At 56.3% G+C, this 23,965-nt stretch overlaps 1 protein-coding gene across 2 annotated transcripts in view; it reads right to left on the minus strand.

Moving 5' to 3' along the window:
* Window positions 1-23,965, minus strand: part of LPCAT1 (lysophosphatidylcholine acyltransferase 1) — a 65,453-nt gene that overhangs the window by 38,237 nt on the left and 3,251 nt on the right. For both annotated transcript variants that reach the window (XR_010157114.1, XM_016952907.4), the window contains exon 2: window positions 2,814-2,956. Coding sequence is in view for 1 of the 2 variants with exons in the window: in XM_016952907.4 (XP_016808396.1) it covers window positions 2,814-2,956 (143 nt within the window). In the remaining variant the exon portion in view is untranslated. The remainder of the gene's footprint in view (window positions 1-2,813; window positions 2,957-23,965) is intronic.

Below are 23,965 nucleotides of genomic sequence, written 5' to 3' on the forward strand. Positions count from 1 at the left end.
GAGACAACACTCATACACATGTACATACTGTCATACACGTACATGTATGTGCACATGATACAGACATCCATCCATACACACATATATACATGCACTCACATGTACACACATGCAACACACACAGGTACACAGCACACACATATACACATTCTCATATATATACTTGCACCGGCGGCTCACATACACACACACACTAATGCAATCACACGCCTATGCACATGTACCTACTCCTGTGCATGCACATACACACGTATGCACACTCACATGCGCATATGTACACACATACACACACACCCTCTCTGCACACATACACAGAATGATGATACACAGTGAGTCTCCACAGACCCAGATGCCCAAAGATCTCATGAAGCAGAGGTGACAGAAACCCCAACGTGTCACTGTCACGGGACACTTTACACGTGCATGAGAGGTACATATGAAAGCGTCTCTGAAGTACAGCTGCTAGAATAAGAGTCCGTTGTGGTCCATTTATCGCCTGTTGAAGCCAAGTCAATTATTCACAGACAAGAAAAGCCACCAGGGTTAGCATGGGGAAACGGAAAATTGCCCCAAGCCATCTATTTTGAAAAGTGAGAGCCTGTGCTCGCATGGGGCTCCTGCCTCCTGAGACAGAACAGAGGAGGCGGGGAGCTCGGCCCAACAAGGGCACGGGGAGTAAAGAGAAAGGGTGCCAGGAAAGCACCATGAAGCCATTGCTACCCACAGCACCACATTCAGCCAGGTCACCTGCAGCCTGCTTCACACTACAGAACCCCCACTTTCTAGCTGTGGCTTCTCAACTCAGCAAAACTGAAAGCCTGACTTTGATTTGGCCTTGATTTACTTTGCTTGGTTATATATTTGATACCCAATTCCTATTTTGTGGTTAAAACGTTTCAAAAACAAACCAAGATAAAGCATAAGAGAATTTTAAAAATCTAGAAAGGCTAAATGAAGAACTAAAGCCAGTGATGATCCTGTTGCCCCTAAAGAACCCAGGCTGCCCCGGGTCACCACTACCCAGCAAGCTGCTCAACATCCACCCGCTCAGCAGGGCCCAGAGTGAGGGACCCCCAACGCCCAGGCTGCCCTCTACTATGACTGCACCATGTCTGCACGCAACGGTGCGGCAAACCCGGGACCCTAAGTGGCCGTCTTCCCCTTGCACCTAACTACGTGTCTGAGTGTGGCCCTGGGTATCGAGGAGAACCGAAGCTCAGGCAGATGTCAGCTCCCATCAGCCTCTTGGCCGTGAAAACTTTGCTGTACATACAGCCCACAGATCAGACACCTTCCAGAGAAAGGAGGGGCCTGGGCGTGCCCACTACACCTTTCGGAGGCCAGGCAGTGAATGCATTAGGCTCTACGGCCACACGGCCTCTGTCCCAACCACTTGGCCCGGTTCCCCACCAATGCAGCCCTGAACATCACGCAGGCCAGCGGGCGTGCCCGTGCTCCAGTAAAACTTTATTTACAGTCAGGCAGCAGCCTCCAATTAACTACTAATATTCCTGTTTCTGAATAAAAGATTCAGGGAGCCCCTCCAGAATGATGAGAGATGTTAACAACACATGGAAGGGTTGTCAGAGCTGTGGTTATAGGACATGAGTGATAACTTTTAAGATACTGAAAATATTTATCAAAGTATTTATGATATCTCAACATTTTCATTTGCTAATGGCAGATACTTTCAGTGAAAGCACAGCTTTAGGAATTTAAATGAAACAAGAAAATATTGTGATTTAGTTTAATTTTTTGTGGTCTGTTTTGGATCTTTAGTTTAGATGTATTCCTCATCGGGTAGGTGTGCTTTATTTATATTCCGTGCTTAAAAGCCAGGAAGAGTTTAGGTCCACAAAGCAAGGGAAAGACGGCCCTGGAGGGGTGGTGCCAGCAGGCAGTAGGCCAGGCCAACGTTGGCTGACATGCAGTCTCGGAGGGCAGGGGAGGACCCGAGCCTCCTGTCCGAAGGCAGGGCTGAGCCTGGCTCCAGCCAGTTGCTGGCACTGGGGAGCAGGCCCACTGGCCAGAGCTTCTGCTTTTCCAAGACTGGCCAGAAGTGGGGATTTTGATGTCAAGTCACTGGGCCTTTATGATGCGGCAACCTGTTCCCACTTAGCCCAATTTTAATAAGACCAGGTTGGCAGGAGATGCCATGGTGGCCACCTGCCCCCCGAGCAGCCATTCCCCTCATTGCTGCTGCTCTTACACCTGGAAGACGGCCCCTCCTGGGCCCACGGCACCCGCACCAGGTCCAGCTGCCTCTGCATGGGGGCCACTGAGGCAGGGACCTCCCTAGGCAGGAGGCCTGTGTCACTGTGGTGCCCTGTCACTGCAGCCCAAGAGGCCGTCCACTCACAGCCTGAGGGTCTGGGGGAGGCCACCATGGGCAGGGCCAGAGCTGAGGGTCTGAGGTGGGAGGGGTAAGGGGGCTGGCAGTCACAAAGCCAGGAGAGGGTGTCCAGAAGCCTGACTTTCGTCAGCAACAGGGAGCCCTGGCAGGTTCTGGAGCAGAGAAGGCCACGGCGTAGGGGGGTCTCTGTGCTCAAGGATGTGAAACAATGGCCACACATCCTGCAGAGCCCTGGAAAATGAAGCCTCAGAGCAGGACTGTGCCGGAGGCGTGGAAGACGGAGGCAACGGGGAGGTGGCCGAGTCCCCGCTGGCAGGGGGCAGCCCTGGTGGACGCTGGGCTCAGAAGGGAAGGACGGATGGGCTAGGGTGGAGACACACAACCCCACTGTGAGAATGGGTTCCCACTGTTTGGCCGCGTGACCCCCCCAGGAGGAGAGCACAGCACATGCGCAACTTACTTCCTCCACAGGGCCAGGGGCTGCTCAGGTTCCTTCTCCGCAGAGCCCAGGGATGCGACAAGTGCGAGGGGCCAGGCCAGCAGCATCATGGCAGCGGCAACCAGGAGCCGGACTGGGAAGAGCGTCAGTGTCATGAGGGCCACCTGCGGATAGAGGTGGGCATTATCCAGAGAATCCATGTAGGACACCAGGCAGCTCCCCACCTGGCAGAGGCCAGCCCAGGGGGACAGCGTGCCCCACAGAGTGGAGAGCTGGGGAGGGGCTGCAGCCGGCACACAGCTGACCAAGGCTGACCAGCACTGACCGAGGCTGACCGAGGCTGACCAGCGCTGACCAAGGCTAACCAACACTGACCAGCACTGACCAAGGCTAACCAACACTGACCAGCACTGACCAAGGCTGACTAGCACTGACCAAGGCTGACCAACATTGACTGGCACTGACCAAGGCTGACCGGTGCTGATGCTGACCAGCCCTCACCATGGCTGTGGACACTGACCAGTGCTAACTGACATGCTCCACGCCCACTGCCCGCTTTCTGCCTCCTTACTGGAGCTGCCATGCGAGTGGCTTGGGAAAGACACAGTGGAGCTTCCTCCTGCAAATTCAAGGGCCACTCTGACGCACAGCACACAACCCCAGGCAGCTCCACCCACCAGGACGCACCCCCAGGCAGCTCCGCCCCGCAGGACGCACCCCCCAGGCAGCTCCACCCCCCATGACGCACCCCCAGGCAGCCCCGCCCCGCAGGACGCACCCCCAGGCAGCTCCACCCCCCAGGACGCACCCCCAGGCAGCTCCGCCCCCCAGGACACACACCCCAGACAGCTCCGCCCCCCAGGATGCACCCCCAGCCCCGCAGGCCTCACTCAGCAGTTTCCCCTGAAATCATTTATGTGGACATGAGAGTGCATACGCCACCCTAGGCAGTGTTGGTGACAGGGGGAGGTAGCTGGCCTGGAGTTTGTAAGGTTGTACCTCAGACCACAGAGAAGACGGCAGAATGAAGGTGTGACTTTCGAGTCAATGGAAGACCCGGCGCAGGAGAGTGAACTGGCGGGAGGGCAGGGGCGCAGGTCAATATGGGGGCTCAGGAAGGCCCCCCAAGCCAGGGCAGGCCCCCACGCCAGGGAAGGCCGAGGCTGCGGGATCCCAGGCAGCCCAGGGTCTGAGGATGGAGGTCCCTCCGGGAGGCGGGCAGAACTCCGTGTAGAGGGGCGGGAGGCTTTGGGTGAGGGGAAACACCAGTCCTGAGGTGCAGGTTTAGTGCAGAGACAGAAAAGACCCAGGAAACACAGGTCGCAGTTGGCTCCCCAAGCAGCAGCCATCCCTAATTTCTGATGCCTGTCATGAGAGCGCTCCCACTCTGTTTCCTTGGTTTGTCCCTAGATTCTTTTGGGTTCTCAACGGAGACCAGCATAGCCCAAGAGAAACATGCCTGCCACATGCGTCATTTTAAATTTTCGAGTGGCCACATTTAAAGGGAATGACAATTTAATATATAGCTCATTTCGCCCGGTATATCTGAAATACCATTTCGACACGTACTCAACGTAGAAGCTGCTACTGGCTAGTTTGCATTTTCTCCCGCTGTCTTGGATTGTGCAGTGTGCATTTCACTCTCACGGCTTTATGCCACCTGTGTCTCCACCCTGTCAGTGTCCAGTGGTCAGGTCAGCCTGTTGGGTACGCAGATCTAGATGATGTTTGCCTCCCCTTCCCCGCTTCTGGGGGCTGCTCCTCACCCCAGCTGGGTCCCCGCTTCAGCATCACACTCGCTGCACCAAGCAACCACAAATCTGTTATCCCGCCATTGGTGACGATCGTCACTATTCCACATCGTGTTACTGGCATTCAGCAAACGTTCTTTACTGCTGAGAAACCTTCCCAGGCCTCATCCTCCACGAGTTTTGTTTTGCTTTAAATCATGAACAGGTGCTGAGCTTTATCAGAGGTGCTTCCTGCATCTGTGGGGAGAGCCACGTGCTGCTCCCCACTTGAAACCACTAACGTGATGCCTCACGGCCACGGTCTCTCTAATACTGAAAGCTAGCTTCAGCACTGTGCAGCTCCCTGTTGGGATTGTTTTTTAAAAGGAATTGCTAGGTCTGTTGGGCACTGTCACCAGCTGTTAAGTAAGACGCGCCTGTCCGCTCCTGTCACTTCCTCCCAGCGGCTTCCTCGTGCAGTCGCCCTACGAAACCAGCGTGCACCCATGCCTGCCGGCAGCTCCTGACCATTGCTTCACTGTTTCCAACCCTACTGTTTATAGAGTACCTCTTTTTTCTTGGGTTGACTTCACTGTTTTTGTCAATGAGGAAGTCTCTTCCTGGAAGCTTTTGGCATATTTTTCCCTCCCGCTACCAAAGTCTCCTCCCAGCTGCCTTTAAGATAACTGAGTCAAGCTGCCTGCCACGCTCTCCTTGGGTTTACACCAAGCCTGCTCTCTGGTTTCATTTCTAATGTTATCTGTGTCTGCCAAAACTTCTAAACCTACGTTGCCAGATATTTTTCTATTTTATCAATCTTCTTACAGAACCATCTCAGATTTGTTCATTCTCTCTGTTCTGACCTAATCATATTAATTTTGGCTCTTATTAGTTCCTCTTTCTTCTGCTTTGAATTTAGTCAAATATTCTTTTCAACTTTTTGAGGGAAAAGCCCACTTTGTTATTTTCAGAAATACCTTATTTCCTGATAGTCACATTTAGAACACAGCTGCCCCTAAGGACCACCTTGATTTAATCCCACAAGTCTAAGGGGCAGCCTTTTCCTTTATTTGTAAAATTTAGTTTTAAATATTTCGTCCATTCCCATCTACTGTTACTGTTTCATATTTTGTTGCAGTGGAGGAGAGCGTAGCCTCGGCCTTCAGCCCGCCTGGTCCCGGGACTCCAGGGCCACTGGCTGGGAAGAGGCCACTGTGGTGCACAAGCCTGGCTCTGCTGTTAAAGCCGACAGCTGGGCGGGGCGTGGTGGCTCACATCTGTAATCCCAGCACTTTGGGAGGCCAAGGTGGGAGGATCGCCTGCAGTCGGGAGTTCGAGACCAGCCTGACCAACATGGAGAACCCATCTCTACTAAAAATACAAAAGTAGCCGGGCGTGGTGGCGCATGCCTGTAATCCCAGCTACTCTGGAGGCTGAGGCAGGAGAATCACTTGGACCCGGGAGGCGGAGGTGATGGGGAACTGAGATCGTGCCATTGCGCTCCAGCCTGGGCAACAAGAGCGAAACTCCGTCCCCCCAAAAAAAAAAAAAAAAAAAAAGCCGACAATAAGTTACTGGGTAAGTTTCTTCTTCCCATAAATTGTTCTTAGAACCTGTTGCCTCCCTGGGCAGACGCCATGAAGTGTGATAACCAGCACTAAGAGAAAGTCTCAGGAAGTTCCCCGGTCTGACCCTGCGGCCATGGCGGCCTCTGCCCACAGCCTGTTTCAGTCCACCTCTGGTGCTGCAGCCAACTCTGCTACAACACTGCTTCCACCAGAGTGCGGAATAAAATCACAGTAACCCACACTGTTCCTGAAACAGCACCGGCTACAACACTGCTTCCACCAGAGTGCGGAATAAAATCACAGTAACCCACGCTGTTCCTGAAACAGCACCGGCTACAGCACTGCTTCCACCAGAGTGCGGAATAAAATCACAGTAACCCACGCTGTTCCTGAAACAGCACCGGCTACAACACTGCTTCCACCAGAGTGCGGAATAAAATCACAGTAACCCACGCTGTTCCTGAAACAGCACCGGCTGCAACACTGCTTCCACCACAGAGTGCGGAATAAAATCACAGTAACCCATGCTGTTCCTGAAACAGCACCGGCTGCAACACTGCTTCCACCGGAGTGTGGAATAAAATCACAGTAACCCACGCTGTTCCTGAAACAGCACCGGCTGCAACACTGCTTCCACCAGAGTGTGGAATAAAATCACAGTAACCCACGCTGTTCCTGAAACAGCACCGGCTGCAACACTGCTTCCACCACAGAGTGTGGAATAAAATCACAGTAACCCACGCTGTTCCTGAAACAGCACCAGCTGCAACACTGCTTCCACCAGAGTGCAGAATAAAATCACAGTAACCCACGCTGTTCCTGAAACAGCACCGTCTGCAACACTGCTTCCACCACAGAGTGCGGAATAAAATCACAGTAACCCACGCTGTTCCTGAAACAGCACCGGCTGCAACACTGCTTCCACCACAGAGTGCGGAATAAAATCACAGTAACCCACGCTGTTCCTGAAACAGCACCGGCTACAACACTGCTTCCACCAGAGTGTGGAATAAAATCACAGTAACCCACGCTGTTCCTGAAACAGCACCGGCTGCAACACTGCTTCCACCACAGAGTGCGGAATAAAATCACAGTAACCCACGCTGTTCCTGAAACAGCACCGGCTGCAACACTGCTTCCACCACAGAGTGCGGAATAAAATCACAGTAACCCACGCTGTTCCTGAAACAGCACCGGCTGCAACACTGCTTCCACCAGAGTGTGGAATAAAATCACAGTAACCCACGCTGTTCCTGAAACAGCACCGGCTGCAACACTGCTTCCACCAGAGTGTGGAATAAAATCACAGTAACCCACGCTGTTCCTGAAACAGCACCGGCTACAACACTGCTTCCACCGGAGTGTGGAATAAAATCACAGTAACCCACGCTGTTCCTGAAACAGCACCGGCTGCAACACTGCTTCCACCACAGAGTGCGGAATAAAATCACAGTAACCCACGCTGTTCCTGAAACAGCACCGGCTACAACACTGCTTCCACCAGAGTGTGGAATAAAATCACAGTAACCCACGCTGTTCCTGAAACAGCACTGGCTGCAACCCTGCTTCCATCACAGAGTGCGGAATAAAATCACAGTAACCCACGCTGTTCCTGAAACAGCACCGGCTACAACACTGCTTCCACCAGAGTGTGGAATAAAATCACAGTAACCCACGCTGTTCCTGAAACAGCACCGGCTACAACACTGCTTCCACCGGAGTGTGGAATAAAATCACAGTAACCCACGCTGTTCCTGAAACAGCACCGGCTGCAACACTGCTTCCACCACAGAGTGCGGAATAAAATCACAGTAACCCATGCTGTTCCTGAAACAGCACCGGCTACAACACTGCTTCCACCGGAGTGTGGAATAAAATCACAGTAACCCACGCTGTTCCTGAAACAGCACCGGCTGCAACACTGCTTCCACCAGAGTGTGGAATAAAATCACAGTAACCCACGCTGTTCCTGAAACAGCACCGGCTGCAACACTGCTTCCATCACAGAGTGCGGAATAAAATCACAGCAACCCACGCTGTTCCTGAAACAGCACCGGCTACAGCACTGCTTCCACCAGAGTGTGGAATAAAATCACAGTAACCCACGCTGTTCCTGAAACAGCACCGGCTGCAACACTGCTTCCACCACAGAGTGTGGAATAAAATCACAATAACCCACGCTGTTCCTGAAACAGCACCAGCTGCAACACTGCTTCCACCAGAGTGCAGAATAAAATCACAGCAACCCACGCTGTTCCTGAAACAGCACCGGCTGCAACACTGCTTCCACCACAGAGTGTGGAATAAAATCACAGTAACCCACGCTGTTCCTGAAACAGCACCGGCTGCAACACTGCTTCCACCAGAGTGCGGAATAAAATCACAGTAACCCACGCTGTTCCTGAAACAGCACCGGCTACAACACTGCTTCCACCAGAGTGTGGAATAAAATCACAGTAACCCACGCTGTTCCTGAAACAGCACCGGCTACAACACTGCTTCCACCAGAGTGTGGAATAAAATCACAGTAACCCATGCTGTTCTTGGAACAGCACCGACTGCCAGGCCATTCCATATGGGACCGCCCACTGGGAAAGGCTCCGGGGCTGGGGGAGCAGCGCCCCATCCCCAAACAACACGGGGCATGAATGAGCCCTGGGTGGGGAGGCCCCGCCTGCATCCCGGGTAGTCAGGCTGCTGGTTCCTTAGCACACAGGGTTCGCTGGGCCAGCCAGTGGGGGGATGCACTGTGCGACCACATGACCCACGGCCCGCGCATGCTCCTGCGCACATAGGGAAGACTGGGCGACCACCTGAGCCTCGACTTACACATTCCTGCACCTGCTCCTTCGTGCACGGGTTAGACTGCATGACCACCTGACCCTCGCCCCACACATCCATGCATCCATGCACCTGCTGCTTCGTGCACGGGGAGGACTGTGTGAACAAGTGACCCTCTGCACCAGCTCCTTCCTCTATGGGAAAGAATGCCTGACCACATGACCCTCCCCACCCGTCAGTGCACCTGCTCCTGTTGGCGTCCCAGAAGACTGCATGACCATGTGACCCTCAGCCCATGCACCCTTATGCCTGCTCGTGGTGCATCAGGGAATGCGGCCCGCGCTTCTGAGCTTAGCGTCAGCAAGGAGAGGGGCCTGTGGGCCACAGTTGCAATTGCTGACCCTCGGCAAACAGGGCTGATGAGTGGAGGGTGGAGAGGGAACATGGCCAGGGAGGAGCTCCCCAGGCCTCCAGCAGATGGGGAGGGTGTGGCTCTGCTCTGCAGTGCTGTGAAAACTGCTTGGAGCGGGGGCCTCTGGGAGCCCCGGGCAGGAGGAGGAGCAGTGCTCCTGGTGAAGAGCCCGGGCATCTCCACCGATCTGCCTTCACCTCACCCAGCTCTGGGCCTGTGCGCTCTTTCTCTGCCAGGCTCGGCCCGCCCACAGGAGCCGGGAGCCCTCACCAAGGAGAACAGGACTTGAGTGACTGCTGTGGCTCCTTCCAGAAGCTTCTATGACCCCGCACCTTCTGCCCACCTGTCTCCACAGGCCCCACCCCTGCGTCCAGCCTCAGGCCCACCCATTGGGATCCCTCCATTCCTCATGCCCCCACGCCCTGGTGCAGATGGGTCTGGATGGACTCTAGCCCCCCAGGAGATGCCAGGATGGCAGAGCTGCAGAGAAGCTGGCTGGGGCAGCTGCGGCAGCCAAGCCCCTCAGCACTGGCAGGGGTGGCCAAGGGAGGTGCTGGGTAGGCAAAGAAATTCTTAGAAAATCCTGGCTAGACCAGAAACTCCCAGAACAAAGGCCCTCTAAGGAAAGGGGGCTGGCAGTGCGGTCTCTCAGGCAGCGTCGCTGGAGACTCAGGTCGCCAAAGTGGAGGCACCGGGCACAGCCATTCCTCCCCAAGGCAGCTTTGCAGTGTCCACTGAGAGCAAGCGTGCGTTTACAGACCTGCAGCCACAGGGACACCTGGCAGAGAGGGCAGGTGTCTCTTCTCCTCACCCAAGCAAGGCCCAGCACCCTGGCTCAGAGGCTTCCACAGAAGCCCCCTTGGCACCTTCACCGGAGGCAGCAGGGGCAGCATGCGGAACCAAGACATCACTGCAAGTCGTCGACAGGGATAAGCGGGCTGTTGCGTGGACAAGGTGGGCAGATGTGGGGAGCGGGAGCAGCCTCCAGGCAGTGTGGCCAGAGGCTGAATGCGGGGAGGGGGAGGGACTCAGAGAGGAGAACACGGACCACACTCCTGGTCACCATAGGTCAGGCCTCCACGCGGCAGCCAACTGGGGAGGACACTGTGGACGCCTGCAGACGCTGAGACCTGCAACCTGGCCCTCCCAAGACAAGCTGCTGATGGCTGTGGGCCGGCTGTCACCACAGGACCCTGATCACCCTGAGAAATGCCAGTTGGAGGAAGCAATATGGTCACCCTGTGTGAGCCATAAATGAGGGTTTATAGCATAATCCTAATGAGGAACTTTGTCTGAAGTCTGAGGCTGAGTTACTTAAACTATTTGAAAGTTGGCTACGATAAACCAAGGCGTCCAGGCAGTGACCTGCCCACACACAGGGAGAGCTTTGGTGCGGACTGCGGCCGCTAAATACCACTTCCCAGCAGAAGGCCCAGGGCTCCTCAGCCGGGCTTGCTCCAGGTCACAGGTGGGAAATGCAGAGATGAAGATGGGACAGCACGGCACAGCCCACATCAGGGAAGCTGGCAGGGGCTGGACGCGGGCGCTCACGCCTGCAGTCCCAGGAGCACGGCACGGCCCAAATCAAGGAAGCTGGCAGAGGCTCACGTCCTGAGGGATGGCTCGAGGCCTACCCAGCTCACACTCACGTGACAGGGATCCAGCAACAGCCAATGCCGAGCCTGGTGCAGGAGCAGCACAGCAGACCAGTGGGAACTGACCCTTTCTGGGTCTAGATGCAACCACCAGCTTCCAGAAAACCCCAATGACAACAAGGAGATGCAATCAATCAGAAAATGCAGAGAACTCCACAAAACACAAAACTCCACAAAACACAGCCCAAATCCATTGCAGCAAACAAGGAGGAGCTGGAGGACCCTCCTGATCCACACGCACCAGAGGCTCGAGGGAGCTCATTCACCCCTCCACCTTGCGGGGACACAGAAGGTGCCATCTATTGACCCGGAGGGGGTCCTTGGCAGACACCAAATCTGCCGGCATCCTGGACTTCGGCCTCCAGAATGGTGAGAAGTCCATGTCTGCTGTTTGGGAGGCACCTCGTCTGTGGTCCTTTGTGACAGCAGCCGCGCCAAGCAGGGCGGGCACAGTGGGAGTGCACGTGACCCCGGCCTGGCCACACACCGTCATTCTCCGGGCTGGGGGACGGGTCCCAGGCCCACTGTATTATCACTGCTTTGGTGTTCTGGGTTGTATTTTGCCCCCCCTTCCCCAATTCCTGTTGATGTCCTGACCCCCAGGACTCCAGAGGGTGACTGTATTTGGAGAAGGGGCCGTTACAGAGGTGATGAAGGTAGAATGAGATCATCTGGGGGCCCTGAGCCAACCTGCCTGGTGTCCTTATAAGAAGAGGAGATGAGGACACAGACACCCAGGGAGGGACGGCCCTGTGAGGACGCAGGGTGAAGGCGCCATCTGCAAGCCCAGGAGAGGCCTCAGGAGGAACCAGCCCTGCTGCGCCTCGGTCTCGGACTCCAGCCTCCAGGATGGTGAGACAACAATGTCTGTGGTTTAAGCCCCGTCTGAGGCACTTTATTATGGAAGCCGGGGCTGAGAAAGACATTTGACATATGTTTGAAATTTCCCATGATAAAAAGTATAAAAGTGATGACTCTTGGTTTAAATGTAAACAAGGCCATCCAAATGTTGGCCTGGAACTCTCTGGAAGTCTCTGAGTGAAGGCGCCGGTGGTCACAATGCCCAGGCCCAGGCTCTCTGATTTCAGGCAGCTGGCAAACCCCTCCCTCGTCTCTGCCAAGGCCACCAGGGCCATAAGCAGCCCCAGGCCCCAGCATCACCCGGCGTTTCACAATCAGTGCTGAACTCAAAGACACGAGGTCGCCAGAGAACATGTGGTCCCTCTCGTGTGCACTCACGCCATCGCGGTGCCCGACAGGGGTGCTCCGGTGAGGCCCACCAGGCGCAGGGATGCTGCGGCCCCTCCGAGCCCACTTGTTGGAGATGTCACACTGCAGTGCCCCAGCCAGTGAAGGCACCTGCAACGAGGCAGGGGTGGAGGGGAGGCTGCCCAAAGGATGGCGCCTGGAGACTCGAAGGACGCGAGGCTGCGTCACCCCGCACAGGCGGCCGGGGCAGATGCTCAGTGCCAGCCACCCCAAGCTCTACGGTTAGCGCGGTGGAGGCAGCTCACAGGAATGCTCCCTCCTGAAGGTGCATCCCAACATTGCTGCTTTAATTCTGGGGAAAAAATTATCCCGACTCCACAGGATATGCGACAGTGCGCTTGCAAATCCACGAGAGAACGTTCACTCCTCCCACGGTGAGAGGGCGAGCGGCAGCACACACAGGCGCCTGCTGTCCAAGGTCTAATTTTCTTTTGCTTTTTCCTTTTAGAGAAAGAACAACTTTTGAAAGCACAGCAGTTCTCTCAGGCATCCCATCGGACGGAGCCGGCACTTCCATCAGCAAACACCACCAGCCCGCCCTCGGCATCTGAGAGCTGGAGGGAGCTTCGGGAATCACCCACTCCCGTCCAGCACCCACAGACACAAACCGAGCAAGGCAGCAGCAGGAAACGCCCTCCTTTTCTGTCTCCCCAATCACCAAAACACCTTTATTCATGTAACATGACTTCTGGTCCAAACCAAACGCTGCATTCAAATATGGAATCCGCGATCACGCCCACAATGAATTCTCATAGTTAACGATACTAAAAGCAGACACGAAATGTGAAAAACTGGCACCGTGAACCATTGCCGTGGGCTCTCTCTGCACACACAACCACTCTTACCTTTGGAGCCCGAGGCACGGCCTGCACCCCAGGCGAGACCTGCAGGAGGGATGGGCTGCCAGGAGCGCAGGCCACATCACGGGGACGGTTTCATTGGGAGGAACATTTTATGTTTACTGGGTATTCCCATTTCTGTTTGTGTAATTTTCTCATTTATATAAATGTATATACATCTTGTGCCAAATTTATGGTGGGTTTGTCTTTTTCTCACCCCTGTGAACATCCATTGTCTCCCTGACCTTACATTTCAGTGAGGTCACACTCTGGAGCTTTTCACCCCCACCCCGTGTGACTGCAGGAGGATCTGTGCCTCCCCACGGGAACCCCTCTCCCCCAGAGCCCGTGCTTACTGCTATCTATAAAGCTGTTTCTTCTTCGCTCTCCCACTCAAATCTAAAATTAAATATAGCTTTTCTAAAACTGAACTATTTCTTTGCAAACCCTCAACCAGCCGTACCGCCTCCCGCTGCTGTCATCTCTACTCCACCGTCCTCACCAGAACCCTCGGCACCGTCACCTACCCGAGGCTCTTGCCTGCGGGATGACAGTGTGTTCAGTAATTCCCTTTGGATTTGCAAATCGGCCCCGCAGCCCCACAGCACAGTGATTCTCCTAGACCACTCCTTTACCATTTTCAACCCACTCCAGTCCACAGGCGTCTTACGAGGATGCTGCATGGTGTTGAATGGGATCAAAGCCAGTCTGGTCTTGGCCATGTCTAAACCATGACACCCTGTGACTGGGGAACCCCCATCAACACCCAACCAGCTCCCCTGTGAGCCAGCTTCCGGGATACAGGGAAGGCCCTGGGACCGCTGGCACCAGTGTAGTCACTGGGACTGGATGGTATCATGCAGGTAGCACCCTGGGGTGACACAAATGCCGCCTGGGCCGTGGTGCTGCATCTGTGGGACACTGGAACATGACCTGGAGGGCAGGCAGGCCTGGAGGAGTATGTGGTGTCTCTGGAGCAAGGGCCGCTGCTGGAGGGCAGGCGGGCCTGGAGGAGTGCAGTGTCTCTGGAGCAGGGGCCGCTCTCCGCAGCGTGGGTGGAGGCTGTCTCCCATGGCTTCTGCAGGCCCTGGTTAGTCCTGCTTTCTGGAAACAGCCATGGGGGAGCACACCTTCCTCCTGCGGGGCGTCCCCACCAGCGTCTGAGGGGCACTGGCTCTGAGAAAACCCTGGGCCCCTAAGACGGCACTGAAGCCCCATATCCCAGCAAGAAGAGACCAGGGAGTCACTGCGGTTACTTGCTCATGCCCACGCAGGCCTTTCTGTGGATCTCCACACACAGCACCTCCGACTGCGACCGCACAGCTCCTCACTTGCACCTGGGCTCACGGTTGGCTCTGCAGGGTTGACCTCCCCAGCGCGCGCTGTTTGTGTGTCCCAGTTACCTAGGTTCTGTAGCAGACGTGGCATCAGAGACCACGTGGCCCCAACCCCTCAGGGGACACCACCTGCACGCCTCGCTCACCCTACATGGGGATGCACCTGCTCACCTCGCTCACCCTACGTGGGGACGTCACCTGCTCACCTCGCTCACCCTACGTGGGGATGCACCTGCTCACCTCGGTCACCCTATGTGGGGACATCACCTGCTCACCTCGCTCACCCTACATGGGGATGCACCTGCTCACCTCGCTCACCCTATGTGGGGACATCACCTGCTCACCTCGCTCACCCTATGTGGGGACGTCACCTGCTCACCTCGCTCACCCTACGTGGGGACGTCACCTGCTCACCTCGCTCACCCTACTTGGGGATGCACCTGCTCACCTCTCTCACCCTACTTGGGGATGCACCTGCTCACCTCGCTCACCCTACGTGGGGACGTCACCTGCTCACCTCGCTCACCCTACTTGGGGATGCACCTGCTCACCTCGCTCACCCTACGTGGGGATGTCACCTGCTCACCTTGCTCACCCTACGTGGGGATGCACCTGTACGCCTCACTCACTCTGCCATCAGGACACCGCTTAAATTCCTCTCTTGAACACAGAGCTGCTTCCAGCAGACAGGGTCAGAGAACAGCCAGGGAATCCCTGAGTGGGATCAGGCCACTCCAGTCTCGGTTGGCCAGGAACCGAGCCCCTCCAGGAGGGAGGTCCATCCAGCAGCCTCATGCATCTGCACAGCAAAGCTGGGCATCGTCCTCTGCTCCCAGATGGTGGCACCCTCCTGCTTGCCACTCAGCCAACAACCCCAAGGAGGCAGCCTCATGGCTGGGGCTGGCTGTGTTGAGCTGCAGCCCCAGCTGCCCCTAAGCCCTGTGGCTTGGGAGGAGCATCACTTCCCGGTCTCAGCAGGTGTCTGGAGGGTGGGCTGGGTCCTGCTGAGGCCAGGCAAGGAGGCTCCACCTGGGCAGCCCCACATCACCACCAGGACACAGCAGGTGGCAGAGGGCGTACCACACTTAGAGCCCTGCTCATTTGCCAGTAGAGCGAGCCCCACGGCCACCCGGACAGGGCTTGGCAGGCACAGTAGTCTGAGCTCCTGTGTGGGGTGCGGCCCCGTGAGTGGCAGTGGGGCTATGTGCTGGGTGGTGCCACACGGGCAGGCCCTCCATGCCCCATGTTCAATCAGGAAGATATGGAGCCGCTGGGCCGGCCACACCCGCCTTCGGAGTCACTGTCAGCTCAGCATCATCATCCCACGGAGGCTCACAGGGTCACACGGCCCCGGCCCAAGAGCAGCCCCACACTAGAGCCTCCCTCTCACTCTATCCCTGAAGCACCCAGTGTCCGTGCTTCCCGTAGAATCAAGGGCCATAGACCCCCAACATCTGGGGCAAGCACCCTGCAGTCACTGGAGAAGACACAGCTTGCTGAAGTGCCCGCGGGGGGCCACATCTCAGACTTTTAACCTTGTGTACTACAAATGCAGATTCCTGGACACCTTGTGACCTTTGGAATGAGGCTGTGCCCTGTGGGCTGACTCCCTCAGGCCCCCTGAGCTATGTATGGCCCACGCCTTCACCTGGAGTCTTCCTCCCATCGGGGGGCTCTGATGTCTGGACTAAGAGCTCCCTGACGCCCTGGCTCACACCCGTGATGCCAGCACAGGGCACGGTGCTCACACATTGGTGCTGTTGGAAAGTAACTAGTAAAAAGGTGTGTGAAAGAAAACACGCTTACTCATTCTGCAGACACTTCCTGAGCACCTGCAATGTGCACTCTGGACAAATGGTGTCCAGGTGCAGGCAGAACGAGACCGACGGAGACCGCAGCACCGCCTGGCTCAGACGGCACAGGTGCAGTCCGTGTAAAGATGGCACGCGCAGGCGTCCAGGTGTGGGCCTGCGGGAAAAGGGCGTGGGGTGGAGGTGCAAGCTCAGCTGAGAAATCAGGAGTAGAGAGTGCAGAGCCCCATGGAGGGAGGGCCCAGGCAGGGTGGCTATGTGAGCATCACAGCCGATGCCCCAGTTCCTGCTTCAAGATGACCGATGGCAGGCAGGTGCCAGGGCCGCTCCTCTGGTCCCCAGGCTGGCCTCCGGGTCCTGCCCACACGCTCTCCCGGACAGTACTCATGCCTCCTCACCCGCAAAGCTCTGCACAAATCCCCCTTCCCTGAAGGGTTTGGGACACCCAGCCAGAGTTCTGTCCCTCTGGTCCCTACATATGAGGTCCCCCATGTCCAACCTGCAGCCCCACACTCTAGAGGAGAGATTCCACGACAATACAGGCTGCAGGCTGGGAGGCCCTTCCATTGCTGCCTGGTGACCCCGAGGGCTCAGCTCCTGCAAGGCCTGGCTCACGGCAGGTGCTCGCAAGAAGAATACAGGAGGGAAGGGAGCAGGAACTCAGAAGTGTAAGCTTCTGGGCTGCACACGTTCCACTGTGGGAACAGGCTAAGCTTCAAAAGCAGAAACTGGCTGCAGATTCCTATTTGGAGGCTGCGGGGACTCGGTTACACCTGACCCACTTCCACAGGCTCTCACCCGTGGGGCAGGACACCCTGCGATTACGTTTCCTCCATTTCCACAGGCTCTCACCTGTGGGGCAGGACACCCTGCAATTACATTTCCTCCATTTCCACAGGCTCTCACCCATGGGGCGGGACACCCTGCGATTACATTCTCACCCATGGGGGCGGGACACCCTGTGATTACATTTCCTCCATTTCCACAGGCTCTCACTGGTGAGGTGGGACACCCTGCGATTACATTCTCACCCGTGGGGCAGGACACCCTGTGATGACATTTCCTCCATTTCCACAGGCTCTCACCCTGGGGCGGGACACCCTGCGATTACATTTCCTCGGAAGGCAGCTTTCAAGGCAAAGCTCCCACGTGCAGAAACGGGCCCTGGAGGCGGGAGTCCCAGGAGCCGTGGAGAAGCTCCAATGAGAACGGGGCCAGATGGGCAGCCCGAGAGCAGAACCCCCACCACCAGCGGCTGTGGAGAGGCTGGAGATGCCAGGGCCCTCCTGGGAGGCACCAGCTTTGTCCTCGAGGCCGAGGGGAGGAGAAGCACAGAAGATGCTGGGCACAAGGGGCCCGGCACAGGCCAGGCACAGGGAGGCCCCAGCCTCATCTGCCCAGTGAGCGATATCCAAAAACAACAAACAGGGTCCACATGCCAGCACTGCAGCCACAGCAGCACGAGGGGCCATCGCAGGTGCACGGGCCTCACAGCTTCACAGAGCAGAGCCATGCCAAATGCTCGCGGTGAAAGGCAGCCTGTTTCTTCAGTACTGTTCCTTCAACAGGTCATTCCTGAGCCCCAGGCTGTGTCTCAGGACACTGGGGGTCTGCTCCGCACTGGGGAACTCAAAGTCCAGACGGGGCCCACATGTGGTCGAGTGAACCAAACGCCCCACACCCTGACCCCCAGGTGTACATTCTGCACATTTTAATTCCGAGGTTGGGAATGCACCCTATGCCGCCAGGCACGCCGCCAGGCACGCCGCCAGGCCGAGGTCTGCAGCAGCATTTCACTCTGTTGGTGTCCGAGGACCTCGGGGGCTGTGGACCATGCGGGGGCTGTGGACCATGCAGGCACTGCAGACAGTGATACATCGTGGGGGGCTCAGGAGAAGCAGGCTCCTGGGATCATTCCAACAAAAAGGTCCCCCTGCGTGCTCCGCCAGGACCCCACCTTCCACCTCCAGCCAAAACAGGACCTTCACACATACCAGCACGCTTCCCATTCAGCCCAGGCCCTGAGACAGACCCTCCGGAGCTGTGGCCCAGGGAAACGCCAATCTCCCCGGACCTCCTGCATGGTCTGAGTAAAAAGAATCCTGAAATTCAGGATCCGTGGCATTTCTAGCTGCTTGCATTTGTTTAACAAACATCTGCAGAAAGCCAGTGGGGCCCAGATGGAGAGCACCTCCCAAGCCCCCTGTGGTGGGAGCCCCACCCCCAGCACATCCTGCATCAGGGGATCCTGCTACAAGAGTCCCCAGTCTGCCCGGCCCTTCCTACTCCGAACTGGCCGCAGATACAGGGAGCCCCCCAGCACATCCTGCATCAGGGGATCCTGCTACAAGAGTCCAGCCTGCCCGGCCCTTCCTACTCCGAACTGGCTGCAGATACAGGGAGCCCCCCCAGCACATCCTGGCCCAAACCCTCAAAAGCTGCAGGAGCCCACAGCCTGCCCTGTACACCCTGCCCCACACTACCCGCAAATACAAGGCTCCCCACCTCTCCCGCCAGCCCAGAACATCCTGGCCCAAGTCCCACCCCCAGCCTGCCCTGTACACCCTGCCCCACACTACCCGCAGATAAAGGGGCCCCCCAGAACATCTTGGCCCAACCCCCTGGCCTGCCCTGTATACCCTGCCCTGCACTATCTACAGATACTGGGACCCTCCCCCACCTCCCACTGCCACCCACACAGAACATCCTGGCCTAAGTCCCACCCCCTTAGCTGCAGGAGCCCCCAGCCTGCCCTGTACACCCTGCTCCACACTACGGGAAAATACAGGGGGACCCCCGGAACATCCTGGCTCACCCCCACTCCCCCGAGCTGCAGGAGTGCCTCTGTCCCCACAATTCTGGGTCTGCGCCACCATCTCCAGGGAGCCCACCAAGCACATCCTGGCCCTGTCCCTGGCTATGGGAGACCCTCCACCCAGGACATCCTGCTTCCCCCAGCTGCAGGGAGCCCCTGGCCCACCAGTAACGTCTGTGAGGCAAGGCTGACCCCTGCTCAGCCAGTGGGTAGAACGGGAGTGGGCAGGGGCTGTGGGCCCTGGCAAGTAAGTCCACTCCTCTGAGTGCAGGGAGGGACAGAGGTGACCAGCCTGACGTGCAGCTGTGGACAGAGAGGGAGGGCTGCTGGGGGCTGGAGGCCACTGCCCGGTGGCAGTTGTGGGGGAGGCAGAAATGACCTGATCGCTCTAAGGTGAGGGAGAGGAGAGCCCACTCTTTACAGAGACTTCCCCACCGGCACAGGCGCCACGTGGTCCTGGGGCCACTGACTGGGCAAAGACAGCCTGGCACAGGGACAGGACAGGTCTAGTCGGGGATGTGCTGAGCTTGATGGATGCATGGGACCCATGAGGATGTCACAATGATGATTCACATGGCACACAGGTGACCATGACTCTTCCCTGATGGAGACAATGACTCACTGCTGCAGAAAGGTGGATCTAACCCCTCCAGGGTAGCCTAGGAGAACAAACAGACTCCACTCTAAGGAGCCCAGGCATTCCATGCTGATCCACGCCTGCCCAGCCCGGCGGCATCCCCACTGTCTGTGCTTGGACACCAGCCCTCCCTGGCTCCAGGGCCCTTGCCCTCCAGTACCTTGGCCCAGTTTTGGTTCTACCCCAAGGGTTTTAAAACATTTAGAACTGGGAGAGAAACTGTTTTCTTTCTTTCCTTTTTTTTTTTTTTTTAAGCTTGTATGTGGCAAATATCTTTAAGAGGAAATAACTCACTCCTCTGGCTCTAAGAGGGAAGTGTGAAATTCAAGAGTAAAATCCAGGTTTGGAAAAGGCTGCTGTCCCCAGGTACCAGTCCCCACCCCAGCAGTGTCTCCCCACACAGGGGACGAGGGCACAGGGGATGAGGTTGGAGGGCCACCAGTCACAGCAGAGGAAAGACCACACTGAGGGAAGCTGGGAGCTGACTGTGCTGGAAGTTCAAGAACAGCACCTCACCTTTAACACACCTAAGCTCATGCTGCCGGCACGTGGCTGAGAAGCCAGGGATGCATTGGTTTTAATACAGCAAAAAGTATACCCCAGGGTTGCAAAAGGACGTGGGTTTCAGAGGGACAAACACTGATCACATTAGAAAATAATGTTATTTCCAAACACAAGCCTAGCATCATGCTTTTTTCCGGGCTCATTTTCAGAATGATTCACAGCTAGATTAAAGGTTTACACTGGAAATGCTGGAAACAGTAACCGGGAATGGTAAGCATGCCCCAGCACCCACAGGAGGCCCACAGGACTGGGAGGGGACAGTCGCGGCTCCTGGCCATCCTGGGAACCATAGCACTTTTGTCATGGGCCGCGTGGGGGTGAGGGCCCTGGAAACAGGAAGAGGAAGGTCAGGAGGGCTCCTCCTGCAGTCTCTGTGTCAGAGGCAGGGACATGGCTTAGCAAGACAGGTGACCTCGTGGAAGCCTAGCTTGGACACTCCCAACCAGTCATGCCCAAGCAGTACAGCACAGGGCGCCTTCTCAGACAAGAGCGGTGAGACGGAGCGGGACAGGGAGCCACGTTCTCCGCTGCCTGGGCCCTCCCAGCACTCGAGGGCGCTCTGCCCCTGCGGGCACAGGAGGCACCGGGCATGGGCCAGACACCCAGCAAGTGTGGTAGTCGAGTCCCGCGCCCGGCTCCTGCAGCAGGGCTCCTGAGTGGCCACTTTTTCAGGCACAAAATCCTAACATGTTTATATGAGAAATAGATAATTCAACTGCAAAAAAAAAAGCCAATGTTAGGAAGAAACGATTTAAATAAAATGGAAGCAAGTAGTGACCATAGCTTGACATTTTCTAAAGACTACAGTTCATCTAGGAACAGAGGCGACGTGTCAAATTCAAGAGTAAAATCAAGGTTTGGAAAAGGCCGCTGTTCCCAGACAGGAGCCCCCACCCCTGGCAGTGCCTCCCCACATGGGGGACGAGGGGACAAGGGGACGAGGTCGGAGGGCTCAGGAGAGCTGCATCCGGAATGCATTCTGAACGCAGCTGTGGGCCGCCTGCCTCCTCTTACTAAAGAAAGTGGACATCAGAGAGGAAGCATTTGCAAAGTCTGATGACGGCTCACATGGACTAATGCAGAAGTGAACCCGCAGGGCTGACGGATGCCTCAGGGTTCTCGCCCCACTCTGAGCACGGCCCTGCGGCCTCTCTCGAGCCCACCCACTCCTGACCCTGGGTCCCACAGGATGGGGGATGCACCGTGGCCCCATGCATGGGATGAAGGGCCTGGGCCGGGTGACTGGCTGGACGCCTTCCAGAGAAAAGGCAATGCGTGGTTTAAAGCGGAAAAAAAACACAGCTGAAAAAAGAGAAAAAAATATAAGACAGAGCTGATGTCTTACCCCAGGTTGCTTGTCCCGGGCACAGTAAAAACTTTTTCTTTATCTTTTTCTTTTTGGAGACGGAGTCCGGCTCAGTCGCCCAGGCTGGAGTGCAGAGGTGCGATCTCCGCTCACTGCGAGCTCCGCCTCCTGGGTTCACGCCATTCTCCTGCCTCAGCCTCCCCCGGGTGGCTGGGACTGCAGGCGCCTGCCATGACGCCCGTCTAATTTTTTGTATTTTTAGTAGAGACGGGGTTTCACCGTGTTAGCCAGCATGGTCTCGATCTCCCGACCTCATGATCCGCCCCCCTCGGCCTCCCAAAGTGCTGGGATTACAGGCGTGAGCCGTTGCGCCCGGCCCACAGTAAAAACTTAAAATGCACCTGCTGCGGCCGGCACCGACCGTGGCTGTGAACAGCAAGCAGAGGCAGGAGCAGAACCCACATGGCCCCGTGTTCCAGTGGGAGGAAGGAGCAGCCCTGAGTGCCAATGACGATAGGGGGCCGGACCCAGGCAAGAGGCCAGCATCATTCTGAAATGTGTAAAAACATGTGCTCCTTTAGAGTTCCGGAGCCACGACCACAGGCAGTGAAGGAGGCGCCCTGGGTGTCATCTCCTGTCTGGGAATGGAAAGGTGTTGTCTCACTTGGGCTGATGTGAGAAAGGAACCGTGCCTGCAGGAAGCGTGCAGAGCAGGGTGCATGAGTGGGGGAAGAAAGCAGCTCCCATGGCTCACGCCAGCCTGGCGTCCTGAAACAGACCCAGAAGCTGCAGAGTTTTAAAAGTTGGCACAGATGCGTGCTGACAATATAAGATAAAGGGCTCTTTCTCACGATGAAACAGGAGTGCAAAGACAGTGTCCGTTTAAGACGAACTTTGGGTCACAATCACGGGCTTCTGCATGAAACTGATGGTGCTTTGCTGTCAGCTGTAAAACAAAACTATGTGCGTGAGCTTCTGTGTGTATGTGGGTATGCTTATGTGGATGTTTGGGTACACTCGCATGTATATGCCTGTGTATGCCCTTATGTATATGTGTATGCGTGTGTGTACACACATATTCTCATACACACACTCATATTAGAAACCCAAGTTTTAGGACAGAATGCTATAAAAAATGAAAAGTAAAGTCTTTTCCAATTTTGAACCCCCCTTCCCATTTTGCAAAGTTAACCACAACTAAGTTTCACGAGTGCGTCATTCGGAAAATTCATTCGGAAAATTAGACAGGATTACAGGAACGCTCTCAATGACTTTGAGAAAAAAGCCAGTTCCCTAAGGTCAGGGCTCCTTGTGAGGCGAGGGCAGGCATCCATGCTAAGCCAGCCCACGCTGCCCTCCCTGCCTGGGAGACGGCACAGCAGCTGGGCCTCTGTGTCCTCACCTGTGCTTCCTGGGGCAAAGGATGACAGTGACCAGAGGCGAGGACACGGGAAAATGATGCTTGGGCCTCTACTGGGCCAAAACAGTTGGCACCATCACACCCAGGTCATCAGAAGGAAGCTGGGGGCCATGGGCCTGGCACCGTCTCCAAGGCCTCTGAGGCATCCAGGGAGACAGCAGGCCCTGTACAGCCCTGGCCTTCTCCATCCTCCCCAAGGGACAGGCACTCTCCTGCACATCCTCCACAGGGTGTGGCTGCCCTGCGCTCCCACCAGGTACACTGCCCAGGGCTCCTTGGCCCACCCCACCCCTCCACATCCACTGCCCGGCAATGGGGCTGAGCGAAGAGCCAGTCTTACTGAATCCAGGCAGGCAGCACCCAGGGACCCAGTGGGCAGCAGGAGCAGCTCAGAGAAGCTTGAGGAACCCCCATCCCCGTGCATGTGTGCCTGGAGGGCACCAAGGGTCAAGAACACACTGCAAACACAGCCATGCACGTGAGGAGCCCAGCAACGTGTGCAGGCACACGAATTCCTGTTCTGCAGTGGCCACGCTGGACTCAGGAGCGAGGCTGAGAGGGCAGAGTTCTGCTCCTGAGTTTTTAAAAAAAATCACAACTCAGGTATTTGTATAAAAATGTGGAGAAAAAGATGGCCCACTTTTGGGTAAATTCTATGCAGGGCCACCAGGCAGGGAGGGGCAGAATCTGTCCCTGGACTCAACCCTCATCATAATCCTCTCTGTGGATTAGCCAGCGTGGGCAGGCGGGCACCCAGCAGCCTCCTCCACTCTGAGACAGCAACGCCCGTCCAAGGACTCAGCTCCAAGGTGCACAGGAAGGCATTATGCTTTCCAGGATGTAAGTTCTTGCCAACTCTGGTTCCGAGCAGCAGAGACTTTAGAAATGGGGAAAATGGGCCGGGCGCGGTGGCTCACGCCTGTAATCCCAGCACTTTGGGAGGCCGAGGCGGGAGGATCACAAGGTCAGGAGATCAAGACCATCCTGGCTAACACGGTGAAACCCCGTCTCTACTAAAAATACAAAAAA

Source organism: Pan troglodytes, chromosome 4, assembly GCF_028858775.2.
Source record: "Pan troglodytes isolate AG18354 chromosome 4, NHGRI_mPanTro3-v2.0_pri, whole genome shotgun sequence".
In the NCBI taxonomy this organism is placed as follows: domain Eukaryota; kingdom Metazoa; phylum Chordata; class Mammalia; order Primates; family Hominidae; genus Pan; species Pan troglodytes.